This window comes from Physeter macrocephalus, chromosome 19 (assembly GCF_002837175.3).
Source record: "Physeter macrocephalus isolate SW-GA chromosome 19, ASM283717v5, whole genome shotgun sequence".
Classification (NCBI taxonomy): Eukaryota; Metazoa; Chordata; class Mammalia; order Artiodactyla; family Physeteridae; genus Physeter; species Physeter macrocephalus.
Genome location: NC_041232.1, coordinates 84,799,156 through 84,816,835, shown reverse-complemented (window position 1 = coordinate 84,816,835; position 17,680 = coordinate 84,799,156). Strand labels below are relative to the sequence as shown.

Below are 17,680 nucleotides of genomic sequence, written 5' to 3'. Positions count from 1 at the left end.
ATCATCCTCTCAGACCATTTAACAATATCCCCCGCGAGTTGCCTTTATTGAGGGCTGAGTTCCTGAGAGAGGAAGGGGTGACACAAATAGCTCCAGGGACTGGAGACAGTCAGTGGACAGCGTTCAGGGAGCTGACAGTTCTGAAATACAATTATCAGCGTGATCTGCTTAAGGATTCATCGGCAGCTTCTGCCTTCTGAAGACTAAAAGAATACCGAGACATACAAAGAGAAAGAGGTGATGAGAAGGCATCACTTTCCTCCGGTCTCATAACTGAAAATTGAAGAAAATTAGTTTCTTTGCTTCCAGCTCATTGGCATATAGGCAGCATTATATTATAATTTCATAAGCATAAATCCTTTGACTAGATTTCAGAAGAATAAGTGAATTAGAAATGCAAGTAAAGTATCTAAAAAACTTAACTCTACTAGGCGGGGGAGGAGGAGACGTAAGAGACACAGGGAAAGAGAAAACCCCTTGTGGGGGCCTTGCCCTGGGTTCTCAAAGCTCTGTTTCAGGGAAAGGCAGTTTTTAACCCCATTCTGTGCCTGTTGGCGAATAAAATCACCATCTCTCCTCTCCTCGCTCTCATGTTCCAAGGAATCCGAGTCATAATTTATCATAAATTAATTTTGGAGAAACAACAGGCTTGGGGCATGTTATAATTATTGTTATTTGTTTATTTATTATCATGTTAACCATTATTTATTATTATGTTAAGCACATGTGAGATCACAAAGGTTGCTCCCTGTCGTTTCCTAGCAACAAGCCAGTGGGTTCTTCCACGCAAGTTTCCAAATATCCTACTCCATCACAGTGGGGGTGGGAGGCAGAAGACGGCCAGCCTGGGGCCCCGGCTCTCTCCTTTCCTGAGGGAAGCGGAGAGCTGGACGGTGGAGAGGAAGGGTCTCTCTGGTCCCCGGTGGTGCTTCACTAGCCGCAGAGCAGATCATTTCAAACAAAGACCGTTTATAGGCAAAACCCCGGACCCCAAGGAAGACGCCAGTGGCTGGAGCCCGTTGGACAAGGGCATCCTTTCCAAAGCCTGTCTTCGAGGACCACACACGGGCACCCTCCGTGGCCAAGGGACGTCTGGGAGGAGGAGGTGCTGGGAGGGGCGGGGCAGGAGAGACTCCCCGAGGGCCTCAGCCCACCCAGCCTGCTGCCTTGTGACCACACTCACCGCCCCACGGTGGCCCCGACTAGCTTCCTGAGCCCGGCACCATGTGATGGGAGCCAAGGGACAGAGCCTCTGAGTCTCAGCCGTGTTTAAGCAGCCTCGCAAGAAGATGAACATCCATCCGCAAAGTCTCTTGTGTTAGAGCAGAAGTGCATAAAGGGGATGGACGTTCTCTCCTTCCTGTATGGCACCCCCTTATGCAGAGGAAAGCTTCCCGGGGGACCCACATAGGAGCTGCTGGACCAGAGTGATTGGGCTGGTGTCCCTTGCTGGCCTCCTCAGAAGGCCCTCCACACCTCTCATGGGAATCACTTCCTGTTCTGCTTAAGAAACTTCTGGCCTGGTGATGCAGCACATTCTCACTATGGTGGGACCACGCCACACAGTCTCTGACGCAGTGTTCTCCCCCCACTGTACAGCAGAATTCCCCAGGAGTGATATTTTTCCTAATAAACTTTTCATTTTAAAATAATTAAATTTACAGAAAAACTGCAAAGATAATATAGAGAGTTCCCATAAACCTCACACTCAGTTTGCTCCTATTACATCTTCTGTTACTATGGGACATTTGTGACAATTCATGAACCGTTATCGGTGCGTTATCATTAACTGAAGTCTATACACTATTCAGATTTGTAGCTTTTCCCTAAAGTCTGTTTTCTGCTCCAGGATCCCATCCAGGACACCACATCACACTTAGCTAGCCGTCATGCCTCCACGGTCTCCTCTTGGCTGTGACAGTTTCTCAGGCTTCTCTGAAATGAGTAACCTTGGCAGTTTACAGGAGGCTGGCCAGGTGTTTTGTAGAAGGTCCGTCAATATGAGTTTGTCTGATGTTTTTCTTATGAGTAGTATATGGATGGCTCATATGTGCCCCCTAAAATGCATAGGTTGAAACAGAATCTCCAATGTGATCTTATTGGAAGGTGGGCCTTCAGGAGGCGGTTAGGTCATGAGGGTGGGGCCCTCTTAAAAGGGATTCGTGCCCTTATAGGAAAAGGCCAGAGAGCAAGGGAGCTCCTTTCCCATCACCTGGGGACACAGTGAGAAGTCTGTTGCCTGCCACCCAGAAAAGAGCCCTCTCCAGACCCACTGGCACCTTGATCTCAGACTTCCAGCTTCCAGAGCTGTGAACGATGTATGTCTGTGGTTTATAAGCCACCAGCCTGTGGTACTTTGTGATAACAGCCCGCACGGACTAAGACAGACTGCATGTCTGGGCTGGGGAGGAAGACCGCGGAAGTAACTTTCGTGTCCATCACATCGTTCAAGGTGTGTGCAGTCAACAGGACTCACCACTGTTGACATACAACTTGATCACCTGGCCCAGGTGGTGCCTGTCAGTCTCTCCACTGTCAGGTTGTCCTTTTCCCCTGTCCTGTACTTTGGAGAAGGAAGCCCCTGTGAGCCACCCATGCTTGAGGAGTAGGGGGCTGCGTACCACCTCCTGGAGGACAGAGTTTCTACATAAATTATTTTGAATCAGCAGGGGAGATTATTCTCTTCTCCATTCATTCGTTCAATCATTTCTTTCTGTCAGACTGGACTTAGAGTTCTATTCCAGTGCTGCTTTATTCATGTTGTTGCTGAAATGCGTTAACCATTGCGAGTTCTTTCCATTGCTCCTGTGTCCTTTTGACACACCCCCGTTATTGGGGCCTTGGGGGTTTGTTTGTTTTTTAGCACTTCCTCACTTTCTGGCATCACAAGGTGCTCCAGGCCCACCTTGTCTACTTCCTGCCCCAGTCCTAGCATCAACCGTTTCTCCACAGACCCCTGGTTCTGTTTATTGGAGAGAGGTATTAGCAAACAAGAACTGGATATTAGGTGTGCTCATTGCTATGAGGGCTGGGAAGCTTTCAAAGATTTGCTCATCTAGGTTGCAACCAAGACCAATTGCCAGAGTCTCCCGAGACAGGACCCAGATCTCAGTATTTTTAAAGCTTTGTCTGCCCCCAAGAGCTTCCTACTGGAAGGCTGGAAGGGCAGATCGATAAGGACACGCAAGGCTGCTGGGGGAACTGTAGTAGCTGAGCAGGCCCTGGTCTGTGTCCCTGTGATTAATTAGCAGTTACCGTCCTTAAAAGAGAACTAATAATAAAATTATGCTGGCAACAAGAGCTTCTCATTGAACGAGTATAACATGCTAGGTACTTTAGATATGATCTCCTTTAACCCTGCAAACAACCGTATGAAGCCGGCATCGTTAAACCCACACATGAGAAAACAGGCTGGAAGAGGTCACGTAATACGGCCAAGGTGACCAGACTGGCTCATTTCAGGACGGGGACGTGAGCCGAGCTTCCCGACTCTATAATCACAGTCATGGTCATATTTAGGCGCTGCACAGCACAAACCCCCCACCTGTGACCATCTAATCTAGGACAGCGCCAAGGAGAAAACTGGAGCCATTCTCACCTGGAGCTGCTAAACCAAGTACAAATGCCCCAAACCGCACTGCCGGGACACCCTCGCCAGCGCGCAGATTTCCTACAGAACCTCGGACGCGTTTTCAAACCGAACCACTTGCTATTTCCCACACGTGCCTCTGTTCATACCGTTTCCCTCCCATCTTCCCATTTATTGGAATGCTTCAAGGCGCAGTATAAATGCCTCTTCCTAGGACGCCTTCCTGATTTTCACACTCCTACACATCACCTTCAGATCCTATCGCATTTCCGAACGCTGGCACTTAGAGTAGCCTTCTTTGCATTGAGGTTTTTGAGTTCATCTATTACTCTTACTGTCATTCTTCTATCGTTTCCTTCAGACGAGACCTGGGTTGTCTTTATCACCTTCTCCTCTGTCGTATCCAGCCTGGGGTAGTTTGAGTTGATGTGAGGCTAACGGACACCTGTCCTGAGCTCTTCCCTGAGGGAAGGAGAACCGCCTCCCTCACACGGGATCCCACCACCTAGAGAAGACATGAAGGGGAGAATACTTCATCATCCGTCCCTACAGTGATGGAAAGAGATACAGAAATATTCCAAACATGGCGACAGCGGCACTGTGTGCATCCACTGACGGTCTCAGGGTCCTCCTGCAGCCCGTGGAGGGTGCAGAGACGCCAGCTGCTCCAGCCAACAAGGTGAGTGACAGTGTCTTCCAGGTGGAGACTAGGAGCCTGTGTGCTCACTGAGCTCCCACGTCCCCTTTGTCCTGCCTGGTTTTGGAGGCAGCCTGTGTAGATGGACTTCTATCAGCTGGGCCCCCCGCGTGACCCCAGCGGGCAGAGTTTTCTGCTGATTCTGTTCATACATGTGGTGAGAAAGAAGAACTGTCGTGTGTTGAGCCACTGAAAGTTTGGGTTATTTGTTGCCATGGCGTAACCTAGCTTGTTTGACTAGCGGAGCCACATACTGTACCATCTCAGAATAATCAGGTTCTTGTTTGCTGCTAGAAGAAGCATTTGTGGGATTTCCCTGGTGGCGCAGTGGTTAGGAATCCGCCTGCCTATGCAGGGGACACGGGTTCAAGCCATGGTCTGGGAAGATCCCACATGCCGCGGAGCAACTAAGCCCGTGCACCACAACTACTGAGCCCGCGAGCCACAGCTACTGACGCCTGCGCGCCTAGAGCCCATGCTCCGCAACGAGAGAAGCCACCGCAAGAGAAGCCACCACGAGAGAAGCCCGCGCACTGCAACGAAGACCCAACGCAGCCAAAAATAAAAACAAATAAATAAATTTTTCAAAAAAGCGTTCATAATAATGAAGCTAAATATTCGTGTGTGGTAACACAATGCGTATAATACAGCATCCTCCCTGCGCTGCCATGTAATTCTGAGCAAATGCGCACACACACTACAGCATACAGTGTGGCCGTTCCTTGGAAGCAATTTTTCATGCTCCTATGAAAGCTGCTAATTTTTCTCATTGGAGGGAGGCCAATTCAGCTCAGTTCACCAAGGCGTCCACCCCAGAATTCATTGAACGTTGTTTCCTAAAGCTACGTGAGGTGCAGTGTCCAGAAGACGGGTATTTTCCCTTCATGAAAAGATAGACAACGGGGAAAACGCCTTTCCTTTCTGTCTTCCTTCCTCTTTCTTCCCTTAAAAAACTCAGAATGATGTTGTGATTAACTTGTATTTTGCAGCATAGTGGATATGACAGTCAACCAAATTAATCCCATTATGCAAAACCCAGTTCACAAATGGTTTTGCATTTTTGCAAAATTATGTCAATTTCCCCATAAATTGGAGAGACTGTGTCAGTTTTCTGAACTGCACATAGACACTACCCAGAGCTGTGAGTCTATGTTCCTCTAATTCCGAAAGATACAGATTTTAGTTCTGTGGCACAAATTAAGATGCATAACTTTAATGCTGATATTTTTGTTTACGTGAGACTTGCATGAGAATTACCATTCGTTTTCGCATCCGTTTAGAATCTCCTTCGGCATCCTACTCATCGTGGTGGGAAAAAGAGAGAATTGGGAATTGAAAAGAAAATGGTTAATGTAAAATCCTTAGTGATTTTGATATTAAGAACGTGATTCGTGCTTTCCTTCCACTTCTGAGGCACTCAGCCTCCTCCAGCCGGGCGCCTGCCTTGCTCTGCTTTTAGGCTGGTCAGAGCAGAGAGGGCTTCCCAGCTGCCGCCCGCTTGGCCAGCAGCAGACGTGCTGGTGGTGGCCAAACGTGCTTGGCATTGACTGTGATCTGTGAATTCCCTGTAACTGGACCAACTTGTCAAATTAAACCCACTCCTGCTTTGAGCTGCAGAGCAGCCAGGATCTGGACGGCTCCCTCTCTGACCCCTGTCACCAGCCCTCCAAGCCTCTAACATCTGCTCTCTGGGCTCTGCCTTTTCACCTGGTTCATTTCAGATGCAGCAAAGCCCCCTCTGCGCCACGCTCAACATTGCCTCCTTTCTCTCTCTCTTAAAGGGAGAAAGAAAAAGCTTCCTTGTTTTGAAGAGTGGAGCTCTAAGGGCTAAATTACTTACTGAATTCAGAAAATCTATTTTTTAATGGCTGTTCTTTCTGTGCGTAGCATTTTTTTTATTCCAGTAATGCTTTCTCGCACAGTGAATTGTTGACTTTTTAGGCTTTAGATTTATTAGGCATGTGTCAAGTTGTCAGCCTCCTACCGTTTGCATTTGTGTCCACCTTGCAAACAGCAGGGAAAAATACTTTTTTTCCACAAACGTTCACTTCTTGGCAGTTCTGAAACAAATTTTTGAACAGTTGCTGTTCCTATTGATAGCAATAGTTTGATGTTTCAAAAAAAAACCCAGGGTTTTATTTTCCCCTAAATTTTTGACATGTTCTGTCATATCATATCATATCATACCCTGATGCATCAAAAACAAAAAGAAAGGAGGGCCCAGGCTGCACTGTTCACATAGATCGTAAGCCTCTGCTAAACACCCACCCATCTGTTCACTGCTTTCGTCCTTTTGTTCTGCCTCTAATGCTGGTTTTCCACAATAAAACCTACCTTGGCTTCTTCGAAGACGCTGCAGCCTCCCTGGCAAGGCTTCCTAATCTCGGTGAGAAACAGTTTCAAGGAATTAGGGGACTGCTCGCATTTTCCTAATGTGGTGACCGGAATTTAGATACAACCAACGCACACGGTCAAAAGGGAAGAATATACAAACGAAGCGGGCACCCCCGACAGCCTCAGGCAAGTGTCACCTAAAAGTGCCGAAACTGTGAAAAAAAAGTCAACCATCAAAACTGTTTCTCCCAGAGTGTTCCCCGTCCTCAGGTAGGGCCGCCCGGACTTCCAGCCGGTGACTTGGAACTGTGGTCCCCTGGCTCTGCCCCAGCAGCTTGTCCTCCCTCCGGAAAGGGGAGGTGGGGTCGTGGGCAGGGCCTACCACCTGCCGGACCACTCCCCACCCTCCTTGACGCCGCGACCCCCCTCACCTGCCACCTCCACCGGCAAGGGGCCCCAGCCTCCCGGGGACCAGGATTCCGGGGAAATGCGGCTGCCTTACGGACCACGAGCGCTCAGGACTAGGATGCGGATGGCTGTGCGATGGGCCCGCCGTCCACGCATCAGCCTGAGGACGGCAGGTGAACGGGACCCGGTGCCGGGACTCGTGAAAGGACAGACGGGCAGACGGCGGCCGTAGGATGGGAGGCGAGGCCGCGCCTGCTGCAGGACGCACCACCGGGTGGGTGGAGCCCGGAACACACTCGCGGCTCAGAGCGGACACGGGAGGGGCTGCGCTAGAGATTAAGGCCTGGAGGTAAACCGGGACTCGACGTGACTTATGCAACACAGGGGACTGGGCTTGGGGTTTTCTTCTGCCACTTGGTGACACCACGGTCGTGCCCGTTCGTCCCAGCTGGACCCTGAGAGCCACACTCTGCCTCCCCGGCAGCTTCGCGGGCCCGTGTCGTCACGCAGGGGCCAGCTCAGAAGGGCCCACACTTGGTTTAGTGCTCCTGTGTTGCCATTTTGAAATTCCTCCCAATTTTATCTTTGAGCTTGTGTTTCGTCAGTGGCGTCGGGGGAGGAAAGCGTGTGTGTGAGCCGAGGGGGGGCGGTGCGTGGTCCCTCTCAGCCCCGCTCGGAGCTCACGGCCCAGCAGAGCAGCCGGATGCAGAGCCAGGACCAGGCCGCGGTGACATCTGTCGAGGAGAGGGCGGGTTGGGGGCTGACAGCTCCAGGAGGCCAGACTTTCTGGTCGAACCAGAGCCTGTCTCGAAGGCAGAGAGATGGCCGTGCCGTCCAGAGAGCCACCAACGACCAGCCAGCCCTTCACAGCCTTTCTTACACCTGCTCCCTTCCCAGCCAGTCACGCTGAAAACCATGACTCCAAGGAAAGGGGAAGATGGGTCCCCAGACCCTCTTCCTCGATCCCTTCCTTGCTGACCCGTGAGCCTGGCGGGGCGAGGCCGGCAGCGTGCGCACATCAGGAAGGAAACGGAAACGCTGTGAGTTTTGTGCCGTGTTTTCAGCGTGGTGAGAGCAGACTAGCGCGTCACTGGCGGGTATCAATCGAAGCGATGAGGCAGAAACTGAGCGATTCCGGGGATTACGCACAGCTTAAATTCTCTAATATTTGCATTTAAAGCTGGCACCTCATGATACCAAGATGAACAATAAAAATTATGCTAGTCATCTAAATTTGTGCTTTTTCACGACTTAGAACGACATCAAAGAGCAAATAAAAACTACCCTAAGCCGAGAGGCCGCAGAAGAGAGGGGAGAGCTTTCTCTCTCTCGGAACTTCCCACGCTCTTTCTTTGTGTCTTTGTGTCCTTGACACGGTCCTGCACTTCCAGTCCTGCCCCGTGGGGCTCGTGGCTGCTCTGCCCACCCTCCACCCTCCGATGCCCCAGTGGCGCCCTCTCCACGACCTTGGATGGAGTTCACTTCTGGTGTCGGCTACAGCAGGGGGTCACTCACTCTGTGCCACGGCCCCCTTCAGGCTTTCCACCTCCAGACGTGTCTCCCTGCCGCTGCCTTCAAGTTGGCCCCATACGTCCGGCCCCACGCTTGGCCGGGGACCCTGCACGGCCCCGAGCATCCGAGCATCGCGCAGCCAGCACCGCCCTTGGCCGCCGCCGGCCCCCTCCCCGCCGCCCAGACGCCACTCCTTCTGGAAGCTGGGTGTGACCTGCGGGCTGGGTGCATTCCCCCACTGCACTCTCTAATTAACTCGTCTGGCCCTCCACCCATGACCTTCAGGTAGAGCGGTGTCAGACCACCTTTATCCCCAGGTCCAGGGGAAGGGACCTAAAAGGCCATGGGGGCTGGACCTTTAGAGGACTTTAAGCAGGAACTTGGGTAGCTTTGCATTTTAGAGAAATAGTTCTGCTTGTGACATGAGGCTGGATGGTGGGTTGAGGGCGCAGGACCAGGCTGCGGCAGCCAGTAGGAGATGGCGCTGACCATTCTGGAAGGAAGTGGGGAAGGTCCAACCCAGGGACACTTAAGGGCTTTTGGGAAAGAGGGCTGGGGGCATCGGGGGCCGGGGGCGGAGAGGCAGGCTCTGCACGCTGGGCAGGGAGGGGCCGGGCTGGGATCATCGCTGGCAGAGGGGTGCTGGGGAGGGTGTAGCTGAGCTCCGAGCTTCAGTTTCCTATTCTGTGTAAGGAGGGTCGGTGGGAGGTGGGGTTGGCTCCTCGGAGCACCGGCATTCTACCAGGCAAGCAGCATGGCCTCTGTGCAATCTCTCAGGCGTGGTCCCTGCCTGTCCGCGGCTGAATTTGTTTCCCAGGGCTGCCGTAATAAGTACCAAAAACGTGGTAGCTTCACACAACGGAAATTTATCCTCTCACAGTTCTAGAAGCCAGAAGTCTGAAATCACGGTGTCGGCAGAGCTGTCTTCCTCTGGAAGCTCTAAAGGAGGATCCTCCCCTGCCTATTCCGGCGTCTGGTGGCTCCTGGAAATCCCTGGCTTGAGAGGTTGCATTGCCCACTTTCTGTGGCCATCTTCTCTGTGTCCTGTCTTCTTATAAGGACACCAGTCATTGGATTTATGGCCAGTCTCATCCAGTGTGACCTCATCTAAAAAATGACATCTGCCAAGATTCTGTTTCTGAATCAGGTCCCGTTCTGGGTTCCAGGCAGACTTGAATTTGGGGGGATGCTGTTTAACCCATGACACCTGTGCTTTCCGCTGGGTGTAGGAGCTCTTCCCTAAAGCAGGGCTCCAGAACGGAGCTGTGTGCGGTCACACTGGCCAAACAGAAGGAAATGGAGCTTCTATCAGTACATATTTGAAATTGTTATTTTGGGGCAAGTTGTATACCATCTGTAATATAGTAATACCATGGTACATGTATATAATTAACAAATAAATATGCATTCAGAGGGCGACTCACAGATGTTTTAATGGTGGGCTTATACAGTCAAAAAAGCTTGGAGACGGCTGCTGAGGCAGTGTGCTCCTTGACCAGGGTCCCATCAGAGCATCACTGGATACCCATCACCTACTACTGAGATCAGCACTCAGTAATGACTTGACGTGCGTGAATGAAATAGAACCGAGGAGAAAGAAAACGCCTGTTCATGATCTTCAGCCCCTGGGGTGCCGTGTCGTGTCGCGGTTACGAGCCCCGGCTCCGGAGTTCAGCTTCACGTCTTGGCCCCGGTCTAGCCTTGGGATCTCGGGCACGCCACTTTATTGGCCATCCGCATGCGGCCCAGCTCTGCCTTTTCGGAAGCCGGTCCGGCACCAGTGCTCGCTCTGGAGGACCACGACACAGGCCTCTGTTCTTCCTCCCCGCAGGAAGCAAGGTCGAGGGCGTGTCTGGAGCCCCATCACCCTCTGCTCTGAGCCATCCTGGCAAGCAAAACATTTCAGACAAGGTAGGCTGAAGTGTGTGTGTGTGCGTGTGTGTGCGTGTGTGTGTGTGCGCGTGCGTGTGTGCGTGCGTGCGCGTGCGCGTGTGTGTGTGTGCGTGTGCGTGCGTGCGTGCAGAGAGACGGAGAGAGATTACAAGCTCATCCCAGGCTAATGAGGCCCATAAGTGTGGGGGAGGCACACTGGGCCATTTTCCTCCAGAACTGCACCGTAGAATTATAATTAATTTGTTATCTGACATTACCTATAGGCCTTTTTAAGCGTTTCTGCTTTCCTGGCTGTTACTGCCCACTGCATTCCAGTGTTTTGCGTTAGGATACTCTGGTTCAATCCTCCTGCAGTTTTCCACACTGAGCCTCATTTTATTCCTTGTCCATATTTCTGGGCTCTTGAATGACTTCTCTGTCATCACTGGCCTTCTCAACACCTCCCAGTTTGGTATAATCTGTGAATTTAATTAGCAAGTCTCTATCTTCTCCTCCAGATAATTAACGAGGATGTTACCTAAAGCCAGGCTCGGTGCTGACCCCTGGGGCACTGCGCTGGACCCCCCCCTCACGTCCTGCGCAGCTACTTATCGTTAGCTTTGCGCGACCCTTCCCGCCAATCTGCCAACAGGGCGGGGCCCACCTGCAAATCGGAGGGGATCCACTGGGTGGCGCTGGTCTCGGCAGACCCGGCACGGCCCAGTGGGCTCTGGGACAGGTCACACGCTGACCTCGGGTCGTCCCCGTCCACGTAGCAAGAGGCGGGTTGACCAGGAGGCGGCTCCCTTCCCCCACCTGCGTTGGATGCGCCCATTTCTCTCATCCTCCTCCCCAGCCAGCGCTTCCTCTCCCAGCCCTAGACCTTCCAACACTGGGATGTAAACAGGCCTCTCAAACCAAACCAACAAACCTCTTTGTCCCACGGCCTTCCCTTTTCAGGAGAAGCCACCTCCCCTGGGGCTTGGGACAATCTCAGCATCATCTCAGCATCGAGCTGTCAGCGATGCAGTCAGCGCTGCCCTCAGGGCCAGGTCTCCAGCTGACCCGCCCAGGACTGCACCCCACCCCGCCCCTCTCATCCCGCCTCGGCACAGCGGCAGGAACCTGTTACCCTTCCAGACAGGCCTCTCTCAACCCCGCCACCCCAAGCCCACCACCACCTCGAGTGAAAGCCCAAGTCCTCAGAACGACGCATTCTTCCTGCCGCTGTTAACAAGTCACCAGACAACACGAGTGTGTTATTCTTTGGCGGTGCCGGAGGCCAGCGTCCCAAGTGGGGCTCGGGAGGCTGAGGTCAAGGTGTTGGCAGGGCTGAGTCCCTTCCGGAGGCCCCCGGGGAGGACGGCGGCCTTGCCCTTCCCACTTCCGGAGGCCGCCCTCGTTCCTGGGCTCACGGCTGCCCCATCCCCACCTCTGCTCCATCCTTACACACCCCCCCCGACTCCCCCACTTCTCTTCCACTTACAAGGACCCCCGATTCATCAGGACCCCAGATAATCCGGGATAATCTCAAGTTCGTTAACTGAATGACAAGTGCAAAGTCCCCTTTGCTGTTTAAAGGACCATAGTCACAGGTTCTGGGGTTTAGGATGGGCCCCTCCTTGGGGTCGCTGTTCTGCCTGCCGTGAACGCCCTCAGGGTCCAGCACGTGGCTGCCTGATTGCCTCTCCGCCTTCACCTCCTGCAGAGGGAGGGTGTGACCCATGGGGTGAGCCCTGACTCGTAATGTTTTCCAGTTTCCCTGATGTAAACACTCCCGCCATGTCTGATTTTAAGCTACCAACATGGTTGCGCTGAACAGGAATTTGGGGAGAGGCGCCGGCCAGCCCCAGCGGACCCCTGCAGGGCCTCTGCGCCCGCCCTGCTCTGGGCTGTAAGGCTCTGCCTCAGAGACCACAGCTCCACGGCGACCTCCCTTGGGTCTGCTCAAGCAGCACCTTCTCAGGGAGGCCTTTCTGCTACACCCCGGCCCGCGTGTCCCCTACTCCCCTTCCATTCTTCGTCTCTCCTTGGCATCCCATCACCATCTAAAATTTCACCGTCTGAATGCGCGCGTTGTGCTAATTTATCATGTGTGTTGCCTATCTGCTCAGAGCGGAATGTGAACACCAGGGAGGCTGAGTTGGGTTCTGTGTTGTTCACTGCTGGCTGCCAGGTACCCCCTGCATCTGGAACTGTGCCTGGGACACGGGGCTGCCCCAGCAGCAGCTGCGGGATACACAAGTGAATGAATATCGGACCGCGCTGAAGGCAGGGCGGAGACCTGTCTGCCGATGCGGCTCAGTGGTCCAGGCCACGGGCAGCGCAATGCGATGGGCCGGTACGACTCCTTCTTTTGAGACCCATGCTGCGCCTCTCTGAGAGTCCCTTCTATCTCAGTGTGCGGACGTGTCCCTTCCGCCTTCACACTTCTCTGCTGTTCAGATGAACATGCGTGTTAGATTTGCTAGGGACTCATTCATGAAATAATGCTCATGTGTTTTGCAGGAAAGCTCATCAATTGCTATTTTCTAATTTAGTAAGAAATCCCTAGCCTCTACAATAATAATATATAAATCAAGGAGACCAGAAGGAAAAGGATGAGTCCAAGAGATCCTCAAGTAAGGACGTTGACAAGGATTCTGTGAAATGCTCATTTTCCTTTAGGGGTGAGGTGTCAAAAGGCATCGAGCATGACCTTACGGTTTTCACCCTGGATAGTGAGATTAGAGGAAAAAGGTAATTCTTATGGGATAGGAAAACATCAAGAATAGTTGGGAACTAAAATGATTTTTAATATTTACTAGTTACTGATTAAAGGTCGGTGCCGTGCTAAACACTCTCCTTGTGTTGTCTCAGAACAAAGGAGAGAAGCCCGCTCAGAGGTAACTGTAAGGCTCTGCAAGGAGCAATTTGCAATGAGAATAATCACAGCCATTAATAACTCAGTCCACTTTGCGGAACCAGAAAGGATCCACGGTGTTGTTCAAACTTCTGGCCTTAAGCACATTTGCGTCCTTTGAACATTCATCTCAGACCTCCCCTCCCACATCGACTCCAAACTGACCCGGGCTGCTCATCGGATGACTCTGTCCCCTTTAAGCTAGCCCGGGTGTCCTTGATTTTGCAACTATTAGTAAGGGGTGTCCACCATCCAGGTTTCCTCAGGATTTCAGAGTCAGCTGTGATGTTCATCATCTTTCTCAAAGTGGCTTTGTGACAGTATCGGGCACGTTGAGAAAGAAGGGTTCCATGATGGAATAAGATTGGGAAGTACAGGTTAAAAAGTGTTGATCCAGTTTCTTTACCACCTGACACCCCAGAACTCTTAATGTGCAATGGTGTGTGGTCAATCCTCAAGAAAAGAGTATTACGTACAAAGTTTCCCAGACTTTGTGTGTTCCTGTTTGTGTGAGCAGTGTCTTGGATAGTTTCTGTTCTCTGGAAAGCCCTTGGGAAATACTCTTTTCCCTGTACTGTTGGATTTCTTCTGTCTCCAACCAAGCTCGATGCTCAGTTGACCCCCTGATGGGAATAGGGGAGAGAGGAGTCCAGCAACAACTGGGTGAAGAGCCTTAGCTTTGGGCAGATCAATGGTCCTGCCAAGAACAATTAGAAAAGTTAGACATATAGGTAGATGATAGACAGATAGATAGACAAACAGACATGGATGACAGAGGATAGAAAACAAAGGACAGATAGATAATAGAGGATAAATAGATATGATAAAGATGAGAGAGAGATATTGACAGTAGAGAATGATGATAGATAGATAGACAAGCAGACATGGATGACAGATGATAGAAAACAAAGGACAAATAATAGAGGATAAATAGATATGAGAAAGATGAGAGAGAGATATTGACAGATGGTAGAGAATGATGATAGATAGATAGATAGACAAGCAGACATAGATGACAGAGGATAGATAACAAAGGACAGATAGATAATAGAGGATAAATAGATATGAGAAAGATGAGAGAGAGATATTGACAGATGGTAGAGAATGATGATAGATAGATAGATAGATAGACAAGCAGACATGGATGACAGAGGATAGATAACAAAGGACAGATAGATAATAGAGGATAAATAGATATGATAAAGATGAGGGGGAGATATTGACAGATGGTAGAGAATGATGATAGATAGATAGATAGATACATAGACAAGCAGACATGGATGCCAGAGGATAGATAACAAAGGACAGATAGATAATAGAGGATAAATAGATATGAGAAAGATGAGAGAGAGATATTGACAGATGGTAGAGAATGATGATAGATAGATAGATAGACAAGCAGACATGGATGACAAAGGATAGATAACAAAGGACAGATAGATAATAGAGGATAAATAGATATGAGAAAGATGAGAGAGAGATATTGACAGATGGTAGAGAATGATGATAGATAGATAGATAGATAGACAAGCAGACATGGATGACAGAGGATAGATAACAAAGGACAGATAGATAATAGAGGATAAATAGATATGAGAAAGATAAGAGAGAGATATTGACAGACGGTAGAGAATGATAGATAGACAAGCAGACATGGATGACAGAGGATAGATAACAAAGGACAGATAGATAATAGAGGATAAACAGATATGATAAAGATGAGGGAGAGATATTGATAGACGATAGAGAATGATAGATAGATGATAGAGAAAGAGAGGAGAGAGATATAAAGAGAGAAAGAGAGAGGCAGCTAGCTCTAGATATAACTATTTCTTTTAAAGACACTGGAGGGCTACTGAGGGGACCAGGACTTAGGGGTCATGATCCTAAGAGGAGGAACCTTCAGAGAAGTGGGCTGATATTTATGAACCACACTTTCCTTCAGGACAAATGCAGATTCTTGATATAAGGCAAAATCTAAGAATCTGAGCAGGGGGCTGGGACTAAGAGACAGAGGAACCATCAGAGCTTCTGGTAATCTCACAGGGCTACAGAGGTAAAAGCTGGATCTCAGGGATGTCTAAGCAGAACAAAGATACCAGGAAGAAAGGACCCAGAGAGGTGAATTCAGTGCACAGTATTCAGTGCAAAGGCCAAATAGATGCATACTTTACGACAGAAAATGTGCACATCTGTTTAGCAAAAGATATGTAAAATATGTTTGTTGCAGCTTTCTTTGTAATAGCCAAGAAGTGAAAACAACACAAACATTTACCAACAGTAAAATGGATAAATAAATTCTGGTGCATTCCATCCATGTAAAGTAAAACACTTCAACACAATGACAATGAACAAACCACACACAAGAATATGGATGGATCTCATAAATATGATAATGAGTCAAAGAAGAGTACAAGAACCACAAAAGAATCCAAGAGAGAATACACTCTGTGAGCGCACGTATATAAAGTTCAAATGGACAAGCGAATCCCTGGCATTTTAAGTGAATTGTGGCTACTTTTCTGGGAGCTGGCACACCCTTGGGAGGGTGAGGGGGGCTCCTGGGACCCTGTCATGTATCAGTTCTTGATCTGATGCTGGTTATACGTATGCTTACTCTGGAAATTCAGCTTGGCTTATACTTCAAAAAATGCATTAAAACACCTAATAGAATGACCCAAACCGGGAACACTGACAACACCAAATGCTGGCGAGGATGCGGAGCAACAGGAACGCTCATCGCTGCTGGCGGGAACGCACAAGGGTGCCGCCACCTTGGAAGACAGTTTGGCGGTGTCTTAACAAAACTAAACGTATTTTCCACAGGATCCGGCAGTCATACTCCTTGGTATTTACATAAAGGAGCTGAAATCATGTCCACACAAAAATCTGCACACAGATGTTTATAGCAGCTTTTTCATAATTGCCAAAACTTGGAAGCAACCCATATGCTCTTCAGGAGGTGAAACGGATAAACTGTGGTGCCTCCAGGCCATGGAATATTATCCGGTGCTAAAAAGAAATGAGCTACCCAGCCATGACGAGACTGAGAGCGTTCTGGGGAAGAAGGCTGTGGCAGAACCCTGAGATCCAGCCATGCCACTGGCTGCTGGCCCTGACTACCTGCCAGGACGGCTGAGGCCGGGGGCAAGCTCCGGCGGCGGTGGCTCCCCTCCGGGCACTGACAGCACGGTGCCCGCCCTGCTGATCACTGAGTGAGACCCAGAGCGTAGGTGCTTCTCCCACAATGCCTCTGCCGTGCAGGCCTATCTGAGATGGGGCCTCCTGCAGAAGCCGCCCGGCATCTCAATCTCTTGGTCACTGCTAGGACTGGAGAGTAAACCCTTGACCTGCTTTAAAAAAAAAAAAAGAAAAAGCAAACAAAAACGTCACCCAAGATGTACACTGACTCCACGGGTGAAGTAGAGGGATGGGGCCAATCCATTTCTTACCTTTTACTTCTCTCCCGGGAGGCTCCATCCTTCCAGCTGTGCATAGCCCAGGCACCTGACATTGGCACTTGGTAAAGAAGGCAGGTAAGAAAGGAAAGAGGCGTTGGATTTCTTAAACCCCATATGGATGGACAAAATTTGCTCATTTCCCCAGTGAACATAAGGCTTTGCAAAAAAAAAAAGCTGTTTAAAAAAAAAAAGAAAATGAGAAAAAAAATAAAAGCTGTGCTATTGATTCAGCCAAAACGACCAGGAGAAGCAACAGCGTCTCCCCACGGGAGTTGCACCACCCCTCGGGGCACAGCAACCGCGGAGGGAAGACGCGTTCCGCCGCCAGAAGGAACAGAAGAGCAGCTAGCAAAATAATCTGCTGGTGAGGAGGTGTTTTTACGAAAAATGCAATTGTTGTGGTAGTAATCGATGGTAATTATCATCGCACCCGCCCAGGCCCAGCCCCGTGCCTCCGAGGGGGGCGGCTGCCTTTTCGGGAAGGGCTGTACGTACTGCACGAAGAGCACACGCATCCCTACAACAGGTAACCCACTCGCGGGCCACAGGCCTCCCGGAGAGGGGAGCTGGCATCCCTCTCAGCGATATTTGAAAAGCAAGCCAGACATATCTCAGACTCCGGAGATACGCTTGAAACTAGGAAAAATTGATTTTTTTTTCCATATTCACTGCCAGATATTGCTGTGCTACACGGCTATATGCAGATAGAGGATGCTGCAGGTCAGTGATAGATCCCACGCTATCTTTAAAGGAATAAATCATTAAATCGTGTGGGCTTCTCCCATTTATAGCACAGCTGTTAGCGTTTAACCCATTTTTTCCCCTTTGGGAGGAAACTGAGGGACATGTGGGTGCATGGGCTGGACTCAGGATCCTTTTTTTTTTTTTTTTTTTTTTTTTTTTGG

General features: G+C 50.2%; 1 protein-coding gene across 2 annotated transcripts in view; it reads right to left on the bottom strand.

Annotated features, from left to right (window-relative positions):
• ZNF407 (zinc finger protein 407) overlaps positions 1-17,680 on the bottom strand; it is a 537,200-nt gene that overhangs the window by 27,063 nt on the left and 492,457 nt on the right. The window contains exon 9 of one of the 2 annotated variants that reach the window (XM_028480250.1): positions 3,973-4,094. The exons of the other annotated variant lie outside the window; for it this stretch is intronic. Coding sequence (XP_028336051.1) covers positions 4,024-4,094 — 71 coding nt within the window. The 3' untranslated portion in view covers positions 3,973-4,023. Of the gene's footprint in view, positions 1-3,972; positions 4,095-17,680 lie in introns of those variants that run through there. 2 annotated transcript variants of the gene reach the window in all.